Source organism: Hyaena hyaena, unplaced genomic scaffold (genome assembly GCF_003009895.1).
Source record: "Hyaena hyaena isolate Hyena2069 unplaced genomic scaffold, ASM300989v1 scaffold_221, whole genome shotgun sequence".
Taxonomy (NCBI): domain Eukaryota; kingdom Metazoa; phylum Chordata; class Mammalia; order Carnivora; family Hyaenidae; genus Hyaena; species Hyaena hyaena.
This window is the reverse complement of record NW_024080853.1, coordinates 464,835-479,872: the sequence shown is the minus strand read 5'-3', so window position 1 is coordinate 479,872 and position 15,038 is coordinate 464,835. Positions and strand designations below refer to the sequence as shown.

The 15,038-nt window shown below is 55.4% G+C and overlaps 1 protein-coding gene across 2 annotated transcripts in view; it reads right to left on the bottom strand.

Annotated features, from left to right (window-relative positions):
* Positions 1–5,518: 5,518 nt before the first annotated feature.
* The window catches only part of COL2A1 (collagen type II alpha 1 chain), a 30,321-nt gene continuing 20,801 nt past the window's right edge, over positions 5,519–15,038 (bottom strand). For both annotated transcript variants that reach the window (XM_039243135.1, XM_039243136.1), the window contains 22 exons: positions 14,860–14,958; positions 14,557–14,664; positions 14,292–14,345; positions 14,010–14,063; positions 13,592–13,645; positions 13,191–13,244; positions 12,768–12,875; positions 12,130–12,183; positions 11,639–11,692; positions 10,787–10,948; positions 10,499–10,606; positions 10,151–10,258; positions 9,782–9,835; positions 9,483–9,590; positions 9,270–9,323; positions 9,004–9,111; positions 8,654–8,707; positions 8,181–8,288; positions 7,575–7,863; positions 6,929–7,116; positions 6,507–6,749; positions 5,519–6,046 (listed from right to left, as the gene is read on the bottom strand). In XM_039243135.1, the coding sequence (XP_039099066.1) occupies positions 5,900–6,046; positions 6,507–6,749; positions 6,929–7,116; positions 7,575–7,863; positions 8,181–8,288; positions 8,654–8,707; positions 9,004–9,111; positions 9,270–9,323; positions 9,483–9,590; positions 9,782–9,835; positions 10,151–10,258; positions 10,499–10,606; positions 10,787–10,948; positions 11,639–11,692; positions 12,130–12,183; positions 12,768–12,875; positions 13,191–13,244; positions 13,592–13,645; positions 14,010–14,063; positions 14,292–14,345; positions 14,557–14,664; positions 14,860–14,958 (2,370 nt within the window). In that variant the 3' untranslated portion in view covers positions 5,519–5,899. The remainder of the gene's footprint in view (positions 6,047–6,506; positions 6,750–6,928; positions 7,117–7,574; positions 7,864–8,180; positions 8,289–8,653; positions 8,708–9,003; positions 9,112–9,269; positions 9,324–9,482; positions 9,591–9,781; positions 9,836–10,150; positions 10,259–10,498; positions 10,607–10,786; positions 10,949–11,638; positions 11,693–12,129; positions 12,184–12,767; positions 12,876–13,190; positions 13,245–13,591; positions 13,646–14,009; positions 14,064–14,291; positions 14,346–14,556; positions 14,665–14,859; positions 14,959–15,038) is intronic.

Here is a 15,038-nt window from a genome sequence, read left to right as displayed (position 1 = left end):
TTTCTGCCCCTTACGTGTTTTAAAAGCTGTTATGTGCCCTGCACCTGTGAGCACTGCTATATTAAAGAGGGCACATACATTGTCCAGGGCCTGGCCTTTCAGGAGGTGTTTTTTAGAGTGTGTTACTTGTTCTCTGTTGTTGTGACTTTGGTTACTTTATCTCCCTACTCATAGTGATGTTTTGGACCCTCCACCAGGTGTGCTTTGATTTGTTTGTTGACATAGCCCTGGAAAGGAAAACAAACAAACAAAACACAAACAAAAAACAAAACCAGAAACACAAGCTGCAAGTAAACTACAGGGTGAAGGCGGTGCTGATGGAAAAGGCCTTATCCCATACAAAAAGAAAATTGACAGGGGCGGGAGGGAAAAAGAAAAGAAAATTGACCAGACAGAGAAACTATACAGCTTAATCCAGAGAGAGAGAAAGGAAAATAAAGAAGGAGGTGTAGAACATGTATAAAGAGAATGAATTAAATATGTCTGCTTAAACAAACCAGCAACCAGAGTAACCAGACTAGAGGAGGGAAGAGATAAGAAGAAGAAAAGGAAGGAAAAAATATATATACTTAAGAAGAATTGTCCGAGAATTAAATCCGGCAGTGCAACAGCACTGGTCTGGAGGAGAGGCTGCCTGGTTCATCAGCGACCAGTCCACTCCTGTAGATTCTCAGTTACCAGGGGTGAAGAGGTGCAGTTTGGTTTAGGTGGGTCCCGCCTCCACTGTGGGCCCACTGTCTGTTCCCTGAAGCCCCATCTTGTTGATGATGGGGAGAAAAATGGAGACACCCCAGTCTCTCCTCCACGGACCGAGTGTCCCAAAGCACTCTGTTTAAGCCATCCTCACTGTGCCTTGAGCATGAATGAGGCGATTTGTCTGTGTCTACCAACTCCTGCGCCTCTCTGGTGCTCGGCTGGGACTTAAACCCCAATGTCTTAAAAGAGCCCTGCTCTGTGTGCCCTGGTTCCGAGGAAGAGCTGCCCCGCCTCAAAGTACTGAGTGCACGGTTTGTCCCACTCCCCCGACTCCCAAGCCTCCCTGGCACTCAGCTGGAACTTAAACCCCGATGTCTTTAAGGTTCCCACTCCATATGCCCTGGTTCTGGGGAAATGCTACGCTGTGCCACCCAGTATATATTCTCTGGCTGGCAGGCAGTCTTGCCCTTTGAATGCTTATATACCTTCTTCCCACAGCACTCCAGGGCAGGGATTGCTTTCTCCCACTACAACTGTGCCTCGGAACTAGTTACCGATCAGGGGGCTGGCTCCCTTCCTCCCCAGGTGCTCGAACAGGGCAGCCAGCCATAGTCGGGAGAAAACCCTGCAGTTAGAGATAAGATCTTTCTCCGTCCCGGTCAGAGGTTTTTCTCTTGTCCAGATACAGTCCTATGCTTCTCCAGCCGCTCTTTCTTTTCCCTTTATCTCTTTGCAGAAGGGGATCCCTTCCCTCCATTTGTTTTCTCTCTCCCAGTTCGCAATCCACACACCTATGGCCCATCAGGTTGTCTTGGTGGGTCCCTGGAAGCGTCTCTGTCACTTTTTTGGGAGAATTCACCTGTGAAGTCATCTGGTCCTAGACTTTTGTAAGGAGTTTTTCTGACTACTTATTCAATTCATTGCTGGTAATTAGTATATTCAAGTTTTTTATTTCTTTCTGCTTCAGTTTTGGGAAGTTATATGTATTTAGGAATTTATCCATTTCTCCTACATTGTCCAATTTTTTGGCATATAGGTTTTCATAATCTGTTACAATTGTTTGCATTTCTGTGGTGTTGTTCATTATTTCTCCTCTTTCATTAGTGATTTTGTTTATTTAAGTGTTCCCCTTTTTCTCTTTTTATGAATCTAGTTAGAGGTTTATCAATTGTGTTGATCTTTTCAAAGAACGCATTTCTGATTCATTGATCTATTTTTTTTTTGTTTTGTTTTGATATCATTTATTTCTGCTCTAATATTTTTTATTTCTTTTGCTGGTTTGGGGTTTTGTTCTTCTTTTTCTATCTCCTTTTTTTTTTTTTTAAGTTTATTTATTTATCTTGAGAGATCGCGCACATGCATGGGGGAGGGTCAAAGAGGGAGAGAGAGAATCCCAAGCAGGCTCTGTCCTGCCAGCACAGAGTCTGACACAGATTTCGATCCCAAGAACTGTGAGATCATGACCTGAGCTGAAATCAAGAGTTGGACACTTAACTGGCTGAGCCACCAAGCACCGCTATAGCTCCTTTAGACACAAGGTTAGGTTGTTTATTTGAGATTTTTTTTTTCTTTGCTTTTTGAGGTAGGTCTATATTGCTATAAACTTCCCTCTAGAGCAGCTTTTGCTACATCCAAAGATTTTGGACCACTGTGTTTTGATTATCTCCATGTATTTAAATTAAATTCTCTATCTCCATTTGGTTTAGCTGTCTTGCTGTGATTCTGTCCTGTTCTTTTATCTGGGACATATTCCTCTGCCCCCTCATTTTGTCTGCCTTTCTGTGTCTGATTCTATGTGTTAGGAAAGTCAGCTACACCTCCTGCTCTTGAAAGTAGTAGCCTTAGGAAGAAGAGGTCCTGTCGTGCTCTGCAGTGCAGTTTCCTCTGTCCACCAGATCCTGGTCCAGGGTGTCTCTTGTGTATTTTGCATGAGCCCTACTGTTGTGGCTGAGCCACTTTTGCCTTCAGTCCAGTCGTCTACAGTGGCTTTCTTTGCCTGCTATGGGCAGGGTTTGGTCCCTGTGTTGTTAGTGGGCCAGTGTAGGGCCACCTTGGGCTTGAGTTGAGTCAGATCAGACGTTTGCCAGAGATGCGATAGCACCAAAATGCAGGATGCTTTCCTTGTGTTGTCTCCTGAGGAGCTTTTGTTGGTGGGTGGGGGCTGCAGTCACATCAGCTGTCTGCCTCTAGTGCACTGTGTTGGGGCTGCAGTGGGACTGGTGTGTATAGTTACCTTCCCTTTTCCCTAGGGCGAGAGTCACTTTGGAGTGGTGCTTGCCCCTTTTGGGGGCTGTTTGCACACTGTCAGGCTTGTGGCACCACTTTGGATAGGCTCTGGCCAAGGGCATATTGGTGGGGACAGGCCCACAGGACAGCATGGGGTCAGGGCACATGGTAATAGGTTTTGCACCCACCCACTGTGGGAGGGGAAATGTAGCTGCCCAGAACTCTGGCCAAGGCTGGCCAGGTTGGAGGGGGCGTGTCCACAGGAGAATGCCGGGCTGGGCACTTTAGCAAGCGGGTGGAGAACATTGGTGTCATACTGGTTCCTGCAGGTGACCTTGTTTCTGCGCTGGGATTGGGCGGGGGGGGGGGGGGGGGGGGGATGGAGGGGGGAATGCTGCCTGCCAGCCTCTTTGTTCCTGGAAAAGTCTCCCAAAGATTCCTGCTCCTCCAGCACATGCTCTGAGATTAGCAAACAGATCTTGCTCCCATATACCTCAGGCGTCTTTCAAACTACTGCTTCCGTGCTGTATCTCTTTAGGGCTGGTTGTTGTGCCGTCTCTTTAAGGGTGGGGACTTTTCCCCTCTTGATGTGCGAGCTCTCCCAGAGCTGAGCTTGCTGATTTTTAAAATTCCACGTATTAAGCCCCTGCTGATTGTAAGAACTACAAAGTTATGCCTCTGTAGTTTTCAAACCCAAATGTCAATGCCTGGCATTTCTCTGAAGAGGTATGTTTCTCTCCCTCCTCATACCTCCGGTGACCCTTCCTCCTTTGGACAGTCCTGTAGATCCATTTAGCTCTGGACCACATCGTGGCCCTTCCTATCCTTTCTGATGTGGCCTCTTCTCTACATTTAGTTGTGGAGAGTCTGTTCTGCTAGGATTCAGGTCATTTTCTGTGTTATTTACAGTGATGTGGGTTTCTAGATGTATCTGTGGATGGGGTGAGCTTAGGGTTCTCCTACTCTGCAGTCTTGCCCAGAAGTAACTATAAGTAAGATTCTTTATCATCCCGATAGCACTCTTAAGATTCTCTCTGTGTTCCTTCACTGGGTTAGGAGGGACACTAGTTTCAGAAATTGTCGTATTTACCTAGGATCCAGGTGACTTAGAAGTCTGAGCTCTTATTTCTAGGTTTTACTAGGTACCCAGGAAGTAGATGGGCTTTGAGGCATCACCTTGATGTCCTGGTACAAATGCGACTTCTCTTAGAAAGGTCCGAGCTGATGGTCACAATCTACTGAGCTGCCTCAGTAAGAACCCAGAGCTGTGGCACTGCCATGGGGAGCGAAGCGGGCTGGGAAGCAGCACGTGCTCACTGAGTGTGGCTGTGGGGTAGGGCCAAACTCTGCCACTCAGCTCTGCCTTTGTCCACCTCCAAAAGTGTCCATGTGCCCCACTGCTGTCCCCTTGCCTGCGTTAACTCTCTTAGTAGATGGAAGGGCTGTTTTAAATTATGAGATAGCTATTCTAGTTAGGTATTTTTAATTATGTTTTTATTTTACTCCTTTAGTTTGTCATGAAGTAGCCCTGCTAAGATACCCTTTATTCAACAAAGTTTACACTATAAGTTGGATATTAATATTACAAACATGGAGTCCAACAAAAATGCCCTATGTATCTTTTTTTCCCCTGTTTCTTTAATAGAAAAGCAGTCTACCTTCCTCTGGAGGAAGGGACAGGAGAATGGGACAGAGAGAGGGCTGGCCCCTCTGGTTTATCAGCCAGGTTTCTTTTGAAATTTATGTTACCAAATACTATGGTCATTGATTTTGATTGGCTTTGTGTCTCCTGCCCACCAAACACATTACCACCACTGTGCCCCCCGTCTAGTAGAGAAAGTGACAGTTTCCTCACCGTGCCACCCAGGAGTCACTGGAAGCAAGGGACTCCTGATGTCAGGGAGAAATGGGAGGCCATCCATTCATAAGCCTGGTGCTGGGAGGAAGGCCACGGAAGCTATAAGTGCAGGTCTGGCAAGTAGAGAGGAGGGGCCAGAGGAGGGAGGGCTCAGGAAAACAGAATAAGGGGTAGGGGTGAGTGTGTAACACTCCCACGTCTCCTTGACCGAAAAGTCTTATAGAAAGACGCAGATAAATAGATCACCAGGAGTGGCTGATTGTGTGTACTCATCACCGGCCCCTGTGGACTTGCTCTGGCACCTCTTCCCCACCCTCCCTTGGCAGTATCTCTGATCTCCCTCATCCAGCACGGTGTGGCCCACACGTCCCATTCTCTGTGCCCTAGAGCTGTGTTTTGTGTTTACTCAAGAACAAGGCCATTCCTATTTTCCGCCTCCCTGCTCAAATCTTGCCTTCTGGTCCCAGTTCACTCTTGGATTCCACGCAGTACAAAGGTTACAAAAAGAGGCAGGTATGTGTGTGTGTGTGTGTGTGGTCAGTAAACCAGGCAGTGAGACTCTGTAGTCCTTCCTCCTGGTTGAAAAGTCAATAGTAGAAGGCCTGTAGAACTGCCATTTGGTCATGCCTACAGTAGCAAAGACTAATGGCAAATAAAGAACAAAGCATAAGTCAATATGTACTTTCCAATAATTTTTTTGTTTTTAATATCAATTGATGTTTTAAAAAATACAGAGGTGTTTGACACAGAATAGCACCATTGTGTAGGACACACACAGTTCCTGCGCCCGGCACCTGAAGGGGGCTCTTCTTGCCTGGGCTGGGGACAGTCACTCAGGGGGCGTTTGACTCACACCAGTTAGTTTCCTGCCTCTGCCTTGACCCAAAGGTCTTACAGGAAGACAATAAATAAATAGAACACCGAGATTTTATTTTGCAGTCTGCCCAGTTCAGGTCTCTCAGAGAGAGAGAGGCGAAAAGTCCACACTGTGAGCAGGTGGGATGAATGGACATCAGGTCAGGTCAGCCATTCAGTGCAGAGCCCTAGAGTGACTGGGACTGGAAGATACTTGGGTCCTCTGGGTTGGCAATGGATTGTGTTGTTTGTGGGTTCAGGTTTTTACAAGAAGCAGACAGGCCCTATGTCCACACCAAATTCCTGCTCGGGCCCTCCGATGTCCATGGGTGCAATGTCAATAATGGGGAGGCGCGAGGTCTTCTGTGACCGGTACTCAATCATAGTCTTGCCCCACTTACCGGTGTGTTTCTAGGGGAGAAAGAAAGGAGACACTGTCCAGTGCTAGCTGCCCAGGACCCCAAAATGGGGCATCACAGAACGCAAAGTGCAAAACATGCTCAGGGGCTCCCCTGACTCTTCCCTGGCTTGCTGAAGCCCTCTCCACCTCAGCTCCTGTCCTTCCCAGCAAGGCCCCCTCCACGCTGCTCCCCCCTCCATCCGTAGGCAGACCCCCACACACGCCATGAATACTCCTACAAGAGTAACTGGACGTGCTGGATGGGACTTCTGTCCCCTGAGCCCAGGGAGTTAAGAAGATACAACAATGGCACTGGGCATTCCGCATGCCTTCTCTACATAACCCCTCACCCTCACCCCTGAGGACCTTATCACCTTGGGCCTATGACACCTGCTGTGGACCAACCCTCCGCCTGCCCGGGCCTGAACCCCAGGCCGCTCATCTCCGGAGGCTCTCGCCAGCCCGACTCACCGTGCAGCCATCCTTCAGGACAGTGTATGTGAACCTGCTGTTGCCCTCAGCCCGGATCTCCACGTCATTGGAGCCCTGAATGAGCAGGGCCTTCTTGAGGTTGCCAGCTGCTTCATCCAGGTAGGCGATGCTGTTCTTGCAGTGGTAGGTGATGTTCTGGGAGCCCTCGGTGGACAGCAGGCGTAGGAAGGTCATCTGGACATTGGCCGTGTTGGGAGCCAGGTTGTCATCTCCATAGCTGAACTGTCAGGGCAGAGGGTGACGGTGTGAGGCCCAGAGGCAGTGTCCAATGGGGTACTGTTCCTCCTCTTTCCCTCCTCTGGAGCAAAGCCCCGAAAAAAATGGTGGGCGAGGTGCCACCAACTTCAAGGGAGAAAGAAGAGGAAGACGCCGTCTCGGGCCCAGAAGAGCCAGGTACTCACGTGGAAGCCACCGTTGATGGTTTCTCCAAACCAGATGTGTTTCTTGTCCTTGCTCTTGCTGCTCCACCAGTTCTTCTTGGGAACATTCGCTGGGTTGGGGTAGACGCAGGTCTCGCCCGTCTCCATGTTGCAGAAAACCTTCATGGCGTCCAAGGTGCAGCCCTGGTTGGGGTCAATCCAGTAGTCTCCTGCAGGAGGAGGAAGCAGGACCCCATCGGGGCTCAGACAGGCACATACTCCCGAGAGGGCCGGGCCTGCCTGGGAGAGACAGAAAGGCTTCCGAGAACACAAGGGAGAGAGGCACAGACTGTGAGGGTCTCATGTGGCCAAAAGGAGGGGAGATGCACGAATCCGTGAAAAAGGAGACCTGGACGGGAAAGGCCGGTGCTAAACCGCGGCGCAAGCCAAAGGGCAGGAGCAGTGCCTGCCTGGTGGATGGAACTCTACCCTCAAGTCAGGTCTGCCATGTGGCCATGGGAGGCCAGGAGCCAGAGCTGAGGTTTCTCTACTGTGAAGTGGAGGAGCAACCACCCACCAGAACCTTACAGCCTTGGCTCTGGCCTGTGCTAAAAGAGTCTCCTCCCTTGTTCCGAAGGGGGCTGACTTCCTGCTTTCTGGGGCCAGGGGTCCTGCCCTGCAGCCTCACCGCTCTTCCATTCGGGGTGGCAGAGTTTCAGGTCCCGGCAGGTGCGGGCAGGGTTCTTGCGGGAGCCCTCGGGGCTGCGGATGCTCTCAATCTGGTTGTTGAGGGACTTGAGTGTGGCATCCACCTCGGCGTCGTGCTGTCTCAGGTTGCCGGCCGCCTGGTCAGCCCGCATGTACTGCAGGGGGTCGGGGCCCTTCTCTCTCTGGCCTAGGCCAGCAAAGGCAGACATGTCGATGCCAGGGCCAGGGGGGCCTGGAGGGCCAGGGGGTCCGGGGTTTCCAGGAGGACCCTGCAGCAGAAAGCAGAAATCAGCTAGGAATTGTGGGGGTGTGCCCCTCCTGTGTACATCCCCACTTGCTAGAATACACTAGAGTGTTTTCTTCCAGTCCCATGGGTGAGGGAGGGGTGCAGCAGGCCAGGACCAAGAAAAATCACAGCACTTGCCTTTCTTCTTCATCAGCCCCTCTCTCAACACCAAGCATGGCCCTTCTGAACCTCCAGAGAAGCCCCAGGATGCCATCCTCACTACCTGCAGGCTAATGCCCTGAAAGAGGCGCTTGGCACCAGAGAGGCCAAGCCTCCCGGATGCTGGGGACGGACACTTACAGCGGGGCCAGTTTCGCCTGAACGTCCGCGGGGTCCAGGAGGCCCGATGGGGCCAGGGATTCCATTAGCTCCATCTTTGCCAGAGGGACCGACGGGGCCAGGAGGACCCTGTAGGCCAGGAGAGAGGCGTCATCAACAAAGGTGGGGGTATGGGGGCTCAGGGGTGGCCGGTCGGGTGGCCGTCCTGATGGGAAGTCCTGCAGCTTCACATTTTTCAGTCCAGGGGCCCAAACGCGTCTCTGCTTGGCCAGCGACCAGCAGGACCGCCTTGTGGCTCTTCTGCTGTCCTAAACTCCTCGTTGTCAAATCCTACTCCCAGTGGGCCCCACTGACAGCCAAGAGCTGTTCTCATGTTCATCCAGCCTGTGAGCTCAGATGCTTTTCTGGCCACAGTCACTCCAAGGCTTCCCTCCCCATGAGAGCGCCCATGCCCGGCTCCACCCTCAAGGAAGGGCTCACTCCGTCTCACTTACTCTAGGGCCAGAAGGACCGGCAGGACCAGAAGCACCTTGGTCTCCAGAAGGACCCTGTGCAGAAGGAAGAGGCAAAGGTCAGAGGTCAGCACAGACAGAGCCCCATCTTCCAGGATAGGAGGTCTTCTGAAATATGCATATGACACATGTCCTACTTTCCTCCCCCTTTCCATTTGCTCCTTCCTCCAACCCTGAGGAAGTCTTGGAAACTTCTTTTCTTTTTTTTTTTTTTTTTCCTGGTCCTGGATAGTTCTTAGGATGATTCCAACCTGGGTGAACTGCATGGGACACTCAAGGGGGCTCTGAGTAGGGGGAGGCACCAAGGAGCCAGGCATAGAAGCATTACTCACAGGAGGGCCGGGCAGACCCTGCAGACCAGTGAAGCCGCGGTGTCCCTTCAGTCCCCTCTCGCCAGCCTCTCCAGCTTCTCCTTTGTCACCTCGGGGACCTTGAGGACCCTGGGAATGAGATAGACACAGGTTGGGTCAGGTTGGCCAGGGTCAGGGGCCTTCTGCTGGCCTCACCTGAGCCAAGGAGACCCAGGACCTACATGGTTCCCACTGGCCTCCAAGCCTGCTCCGCTCAGGAACCCAACAGAGGACACTCAGATACTCACTGGGATTCCCCGGGCTCCAGCCGGTCCTGCGGGGCCCATGGGGCCTTGTGCGCCCTGTGAGGGAGAGAGTGGGAACCCTGTCAGAAAAGCCCTCCTCTGCCTGTGGTCTGGGCTGGGCCCAGGGCCTGGGGGGCAGGCAGGTAGTGGATGAGCTCCCGGCTCACTGGGCCACCCCTCTCCACTTCCAGCTTTTACTGAATAAAGGATACTCACAGCTTCTCCTCGGTCTCCCTGCTTTCCAGTTGGGCCAGCGGGGCCAGGAGAGCCAGGGGGCCCAGGGGTTCCGGGAGCACCCACGGGACCAGTCTCACCACGATCACCCTGTCAGGAGAGAGGTCTCAGGCTTAAAGAAGAATGTTCCAGGAAAGCCATGGAGAAAAAGGCCCTTCCAACCTGAGACAAGACTCGGACTCCAGCCTGCCACCTGGGGCTGACCTGTAAGGCCCAACAGAATGTCACCCCCCACCCCCACCCCCGCATCCCACTGCCTATAGAGACACCCAGATACTCACCTTGACTCCAGCCGCGCCATCTCTGCCAGGGGGGCCATCAGCACCAGGGCTTCCCTGCTCAGGAGGAGACAAGATGCCATGAGAGCCACCCCTGCCCGACTCCCCTTCTGCTCCTCCCTTCTCCCCTCAGGAGCCCCAGGCTAGTTCCCTTCCATCCCGCTGAAGCTTTGGAAGTGCACTGAGCTTCCTCCTGGCCACGTGCCAGTTCTTAGTCTCTGTGCCCTTCCCTCTCCCATCACGACCTTCCAGCGCAGCTGGGCACTAGGGGACCCCATCATCCCCTCCTCCAGGACACCAGGATGGAGCCTGGCTGGCCCAGCACGCCTCTCCCTGGGAAGGGCCACACCCACAACGGGCCCCACTGCTCACCTCTCGTCCAGGTTCGCCAGCAGGACCAGTCAGGCCAGGAGGACCCACGGGGCCGGGGGGACCTCGGTCTCCAGATGCACCGGGAGCTCCCTGCTTGCCAGGCTCACCCTGGAGAGACAGCGACAAAGAGGATGAGTGTGCACTCTGAGAATCCCGGCCCGGGACATGCTGAGCCCTGCCAAAGAAAGGGCTGACAGAGACAGTCTGAGGGTGCAGAGCGGGGGGAAGCCTCAGGGGGTGGTGGTGGTTTTGCAGAGGCCCGGCCACCGCACCAAGAGCACTGAGTGGAGAGCCAACCAGAGCCAGGCTGGGCCCAGCGCAGCAGAAGAGGGGGCAGCCTTCACTCACCGATGGGCCAGGCAGGCCGGGGAATCCTCTCTCACCACGCTGCCCAGGAAGACCAACAATGCCCCGCTGACCAGCCAGACCTTGGGGACCTGGAGGACCATCGGGACCCTACGAGAGGGGAGGCGGGAGCGAGAACTTGAGCTCTGACAGGAAGTGGCCCAGCCATCCATACCCAGCCTGGCCCCCGTTCACAGGTAACCAGCACTCTTCCCCGGCAGCAGCCCCTCCGTGGTGTCCCCTCCCACTCCATGCCCCGTGAGCTCAGATGACTTCCTGGCCCAGACTTACAGAGGGACCATCGTCTCCAGGCTCTCCCTTCTCGCCAGGGGGTCCGGCAGGACCTTGGAGGCCAGGGTCACCAGCACGGCCAGGGGGGCCGCTATCTCCTCGAGCACCTTTGGGGCCATCTTTTCCAGAAGGACCAGGGGGACCAGGGGGTCCAGGGTTGCCCTAGAAAAGCAAATGCAAGAAATGAGAACGCATCTCAGCCTGCCCCACCCAGGCTGCCAAAGCCATGTGGTCCCAGGGATAGCATTTCCCCCTGCGGCTCCCGCCACACCAAGGAAGCTTGACCCCCACCCCAGTTTACCTCTTCCCCCTCCTCTCCGAGGAGAGAACTCTGAACAGCCAGCCCTGGCTTGTCCAGCCCCACGTTTGCTTTTTCTGATCTACTTGGACTTCTTCCTGCCTCCTTTCTTTCAGCCTCAATCCCACCGTCCCTCAAGGAACAGCTCAAACCTGGCTCTTCTGACCCCTAAGCCTCGGCACCCACTCCCCCTGCACTTGATTGGTGGTGAACTGGGTGACTTTTCACCATCTCTCCTCCCTCCGTGGCAGACTCCCTGTGGGCAAAATGTAGAGCTTGTACAGGCCGGGAACACAGAATGTGCTCCAGAAACGTGTCGAGGCAATCGTGCCCACCCGTCCTGCCCACTGAGCCAGGAGTCTGAGGGTTCAGCCCCAAGCAGCAGGGAAGGTTGCCCCTGGCCAACAAGAGGGTCACAGGCCCCCATGATCAACTACTCCCAGGAGATGAAAAAGGCACAAAGGGAGGGAGGCGAGCCTGCGCGCTTTGGAGCCCTGCTGGGACTGTGCCCCCCCTGCCAAGCGTAAGGTAAGAACTTCAGGAGCGTCACTTACATTGGAGCCGGGGGGTCCAACGCGGCCAGCAGCTCCAGGGAATCCGGTGGCTCCCTGTGTGATGAGAAGAAAGACCCTGAATCCCTTGGGACCTCAGAAGGTTCAAGGGGACAGAGGGGGGTGTCTCAGAGGTTGGTGTGACTCAGAGGCTGGTGTGAAACGGCAAGGAGAGCTAGAGAAAGGGCCCCATGGGGTCTGGCCATCGGATCAGGAAGCTGCAGCTTCTCTGCTTCCAGCTGGGACAGCCAGTGCTTTGGGAGCTGAGCAGGGGGCCTGCCCAGGGCCAGAGACCACCCAGGATCACCACACACCGGCAGAGGGGCACCTGCTCTCCCACAGGACTGGGGGCAGAAGCAAGGCCAAGGAAAAAGGGGGTGAGTAAATCCCAGAGCACCACCATGGGAGCATCTGGCCAGGCCTTCTGCGTGACAGCAGCTGCTGCCCCCAAGGTAACCTCCACCCCACCTCGGGGGAACGGGGACCTCACTCACCGGAGGGCCTTGAGCACCTCGGGCTCCTTTAGGACCAGTCACACCAGTAGGACCCTGGGAAGGAAAGAGAGACCGTGAGGCCCAGCCATCCAGAGGAGAGCTGTGGCTTCTGGGCATAGGGCCTGACCCCCAACAGCCAACTCCTGAGGGCTAGGTTTTCTAAGATGTAGCCTTCTTGGCACTAACATCCTAGCCTGGAGAAGCCATCACAGGTGGGGCTGCGGCCCCTGCAATAGAGACTCTGTTCTAGAAGACCTCGGGGGTAAAGCCTGGCAGGCATCTGCAGAGCTGCTCCGAGGTATCCCCAGTCCCTCCCAGGAGCCTGGCTGCTTCGTCTCCAGCTGTCTGTCCTCAGCCTACACTCTGGGTCTGTCTCCTGGTCCCCACACCCTAGACAACGTAAGCCCATTGAGCTACTTTTGATCCTTTATCCCCAAGGACAAATTCTTCCCACAGCTGCTCCCTTCTGTGGCTGGGACAGCAGCAGGCACCAGCATCTGCCAGGTAGAGGGGCTTAAACTCCAGTGGGGTGATACCCAGGCCTCCTGGTCATTCTCTGCGTGTCCAGGCCCCTCATCCTGCACCCCAAAGTCCCTGCCCTGTGGGAACAGCTCCTGGGGGAGCTCACTGCTACCTACCTGAGGCCCAGGAGCTCCAGAGGGGCCCTGAGGACCCGGTGCACCAGCATCACCTTTCTGGCCAGCCTCTCCTTGCTCGCCCTTGGCACCTGGCTGCCCATCAGCACCCTGTCCCAAGAAGGAGGAAGCGGGTGAGTGAGAGGCAAGTCAGATAATCAGTGTTCTTCCAAAGGGGCTAGGGCTCTGGGTGAGTGGGTGCGTCAGTAAACGAGTGAGTGAGTGAGCGAGCGTGTGCCCACCCTGGCCTGAAAGCTGCCCTAAGATGGGACTGTGAGATCAGTGTGTGTGTGCAAGGAAAGAAGGAAGAAGCTATTTCCCTCTTCTTTAAATTCTGTCCCTCCCTCTCCCACAGGCTACAGGGTCCCTCAGCTTTAGAGCTGGCCTGAGTGGCAGGTGGGAAGGAGAGTGGATAGGGATGCTCACGGGAGGTCCTGCGAATCCAGCGGGCCCAGGGGGGCCGGTCTCTCCACGTTCACCCTGTGGGAGAAGGGGCCGAGGAGATGTAAGACCCTATGCCTGCCTGCTTCTGTCCCCTCCTATAAGGCAGGGCCCTTATGGTCCAGCCCTTGCATAGTAAGGCCAGAGAGAGGGCACGCAGACAGCCCCCAGGAAGCTCTGTCCTGAATACAAGGAACCCTCACAGGAAGGCCTCTCTTGGTCAGAGGATCTGGCGAACTGAAGGCCCTCCACCTCGACCGCATCATGGAGATGAGGCCTTCTCATCTCTCCTCCCACCCGCAGACCCACAGGGCCAGGCTGAGAGGTAGGGTGGCTTCTGCTCCCAGGGGTCTGGGGACAGGCCAGGCTCAGGGGCAGATACTCACCGGGGCGCCACGAGCACCAGCGGTTCCCGCAGGACCAGGAGGTCCAACTTCTCCCTGAAGGGGGGGACGAGAGCCACAGGTAAGGGGTGGGGTCAGAGTGGGGATCTTCGAGAGCAAAGTGTGTGCAGGAAGCCCTCTGGTGGGTGGCCTGTTTTCTCCCTGGGGCTTCAGTCCAAGCGGAGTTCCTGGGGCCTCTGCTGAATGCTGGTTTACTGGCCCCCTCCCTGCAACGGCTCCACTGGACAGGCTGCACAGCCCCTGACTCTGCTTTTAAGAAGACCCCCACCCCTCCCTCCTTGCAGCCCCCAGTGGGCAGGAGGGTGCCAGCTGCCATGTGAGAAGAGACAGCAGCCTTTGGCAGGAGATGAGGAGGTGAGATAGGGGAGGGGGGCCATGCGGGAAGGGAGCGGGGACTCACCTTCTCACCATTGGCACCAGCAGGGCCAGGGGGCCCAATGGGACCAGTCAGGCCCTAGGGAGAAAGACAAAGGTGTGAGGGAGGCAGGAAGTTGACCAGGGAGCCCGGGGACCTCACACTCGTGGCCCCAGCCTTGTCAGGAAGAGTCCCAAAGCTGCCCAGTCTGCACAACGGACACAGGACCAGAGGCTGCACTCACACACTGTGTGCCCTTCTGTGCCCAGAGCGTGGGGCTGGAGACCCGGGGGGTCCCCAAGGTGCCTGCAAGCAGCATTCACTTACTCGTCCACCATCCTTCCCAGGGGCTCCTTCGGGGCCTTTCTCACCAACATCACCCTGTGGGATAGAGAAGATGGGCCACCTCAGGAGGGGACTCCAGCTCCGTCTCACCCTGGCTGAGGCTGCAGGCCCAGCTATGGGTTCAGGGTGAGAGGAGGTCTGCAAGTTCCTCAGGAGAATTAACTATGGACCTGCCTCCCCACCGGTGCTGTCGGGGGAGGGGGTGAGTGGGGTGCAGGGAAGCCAGCTTCGGGGGCCTGGTACTCACCCTGTCTCCCTTGGGCCCAGCGATGCCAGCTGCTCCCCTCTCACCGGGCATCCCCTGCAGACCTGGAGGGCCCTGAGCCCCAGGGGGGCCAGCTGGGCCAGAGGCGCCCTGTAGGGTGGGGGGAAAGGAGTCTAGTGGGCAGCACCTGCCCAGGACCCCAGCGCCCAAGGCCCCTTTCCTTCCCGTCCTCCCAGGCCAGACCTCCTTCCCATCTTCTGTCTTCCCTTCTCCTGTCCTCACTCCTCCTGAGCCCCATCCCCTCCCTCCCAGGCTGCCCCAGACAACCCCAACAGCCTTACTTACTTTGGGGCCGTCAGTGCCAGGAGTGCCAGGGAGGCCGCGGGGACCCTGGAGGCCCTGGGCACCGGGAGAGCCACGTTCACCTGGGAAACCTCGTTCACCCTGTGGCAGGGACACCATGGAGCAGTCAAGTGAGTGATGGGGCCAAGGCCCAGGGAGAAGCAGGGAGCAGAGAGGGGCCC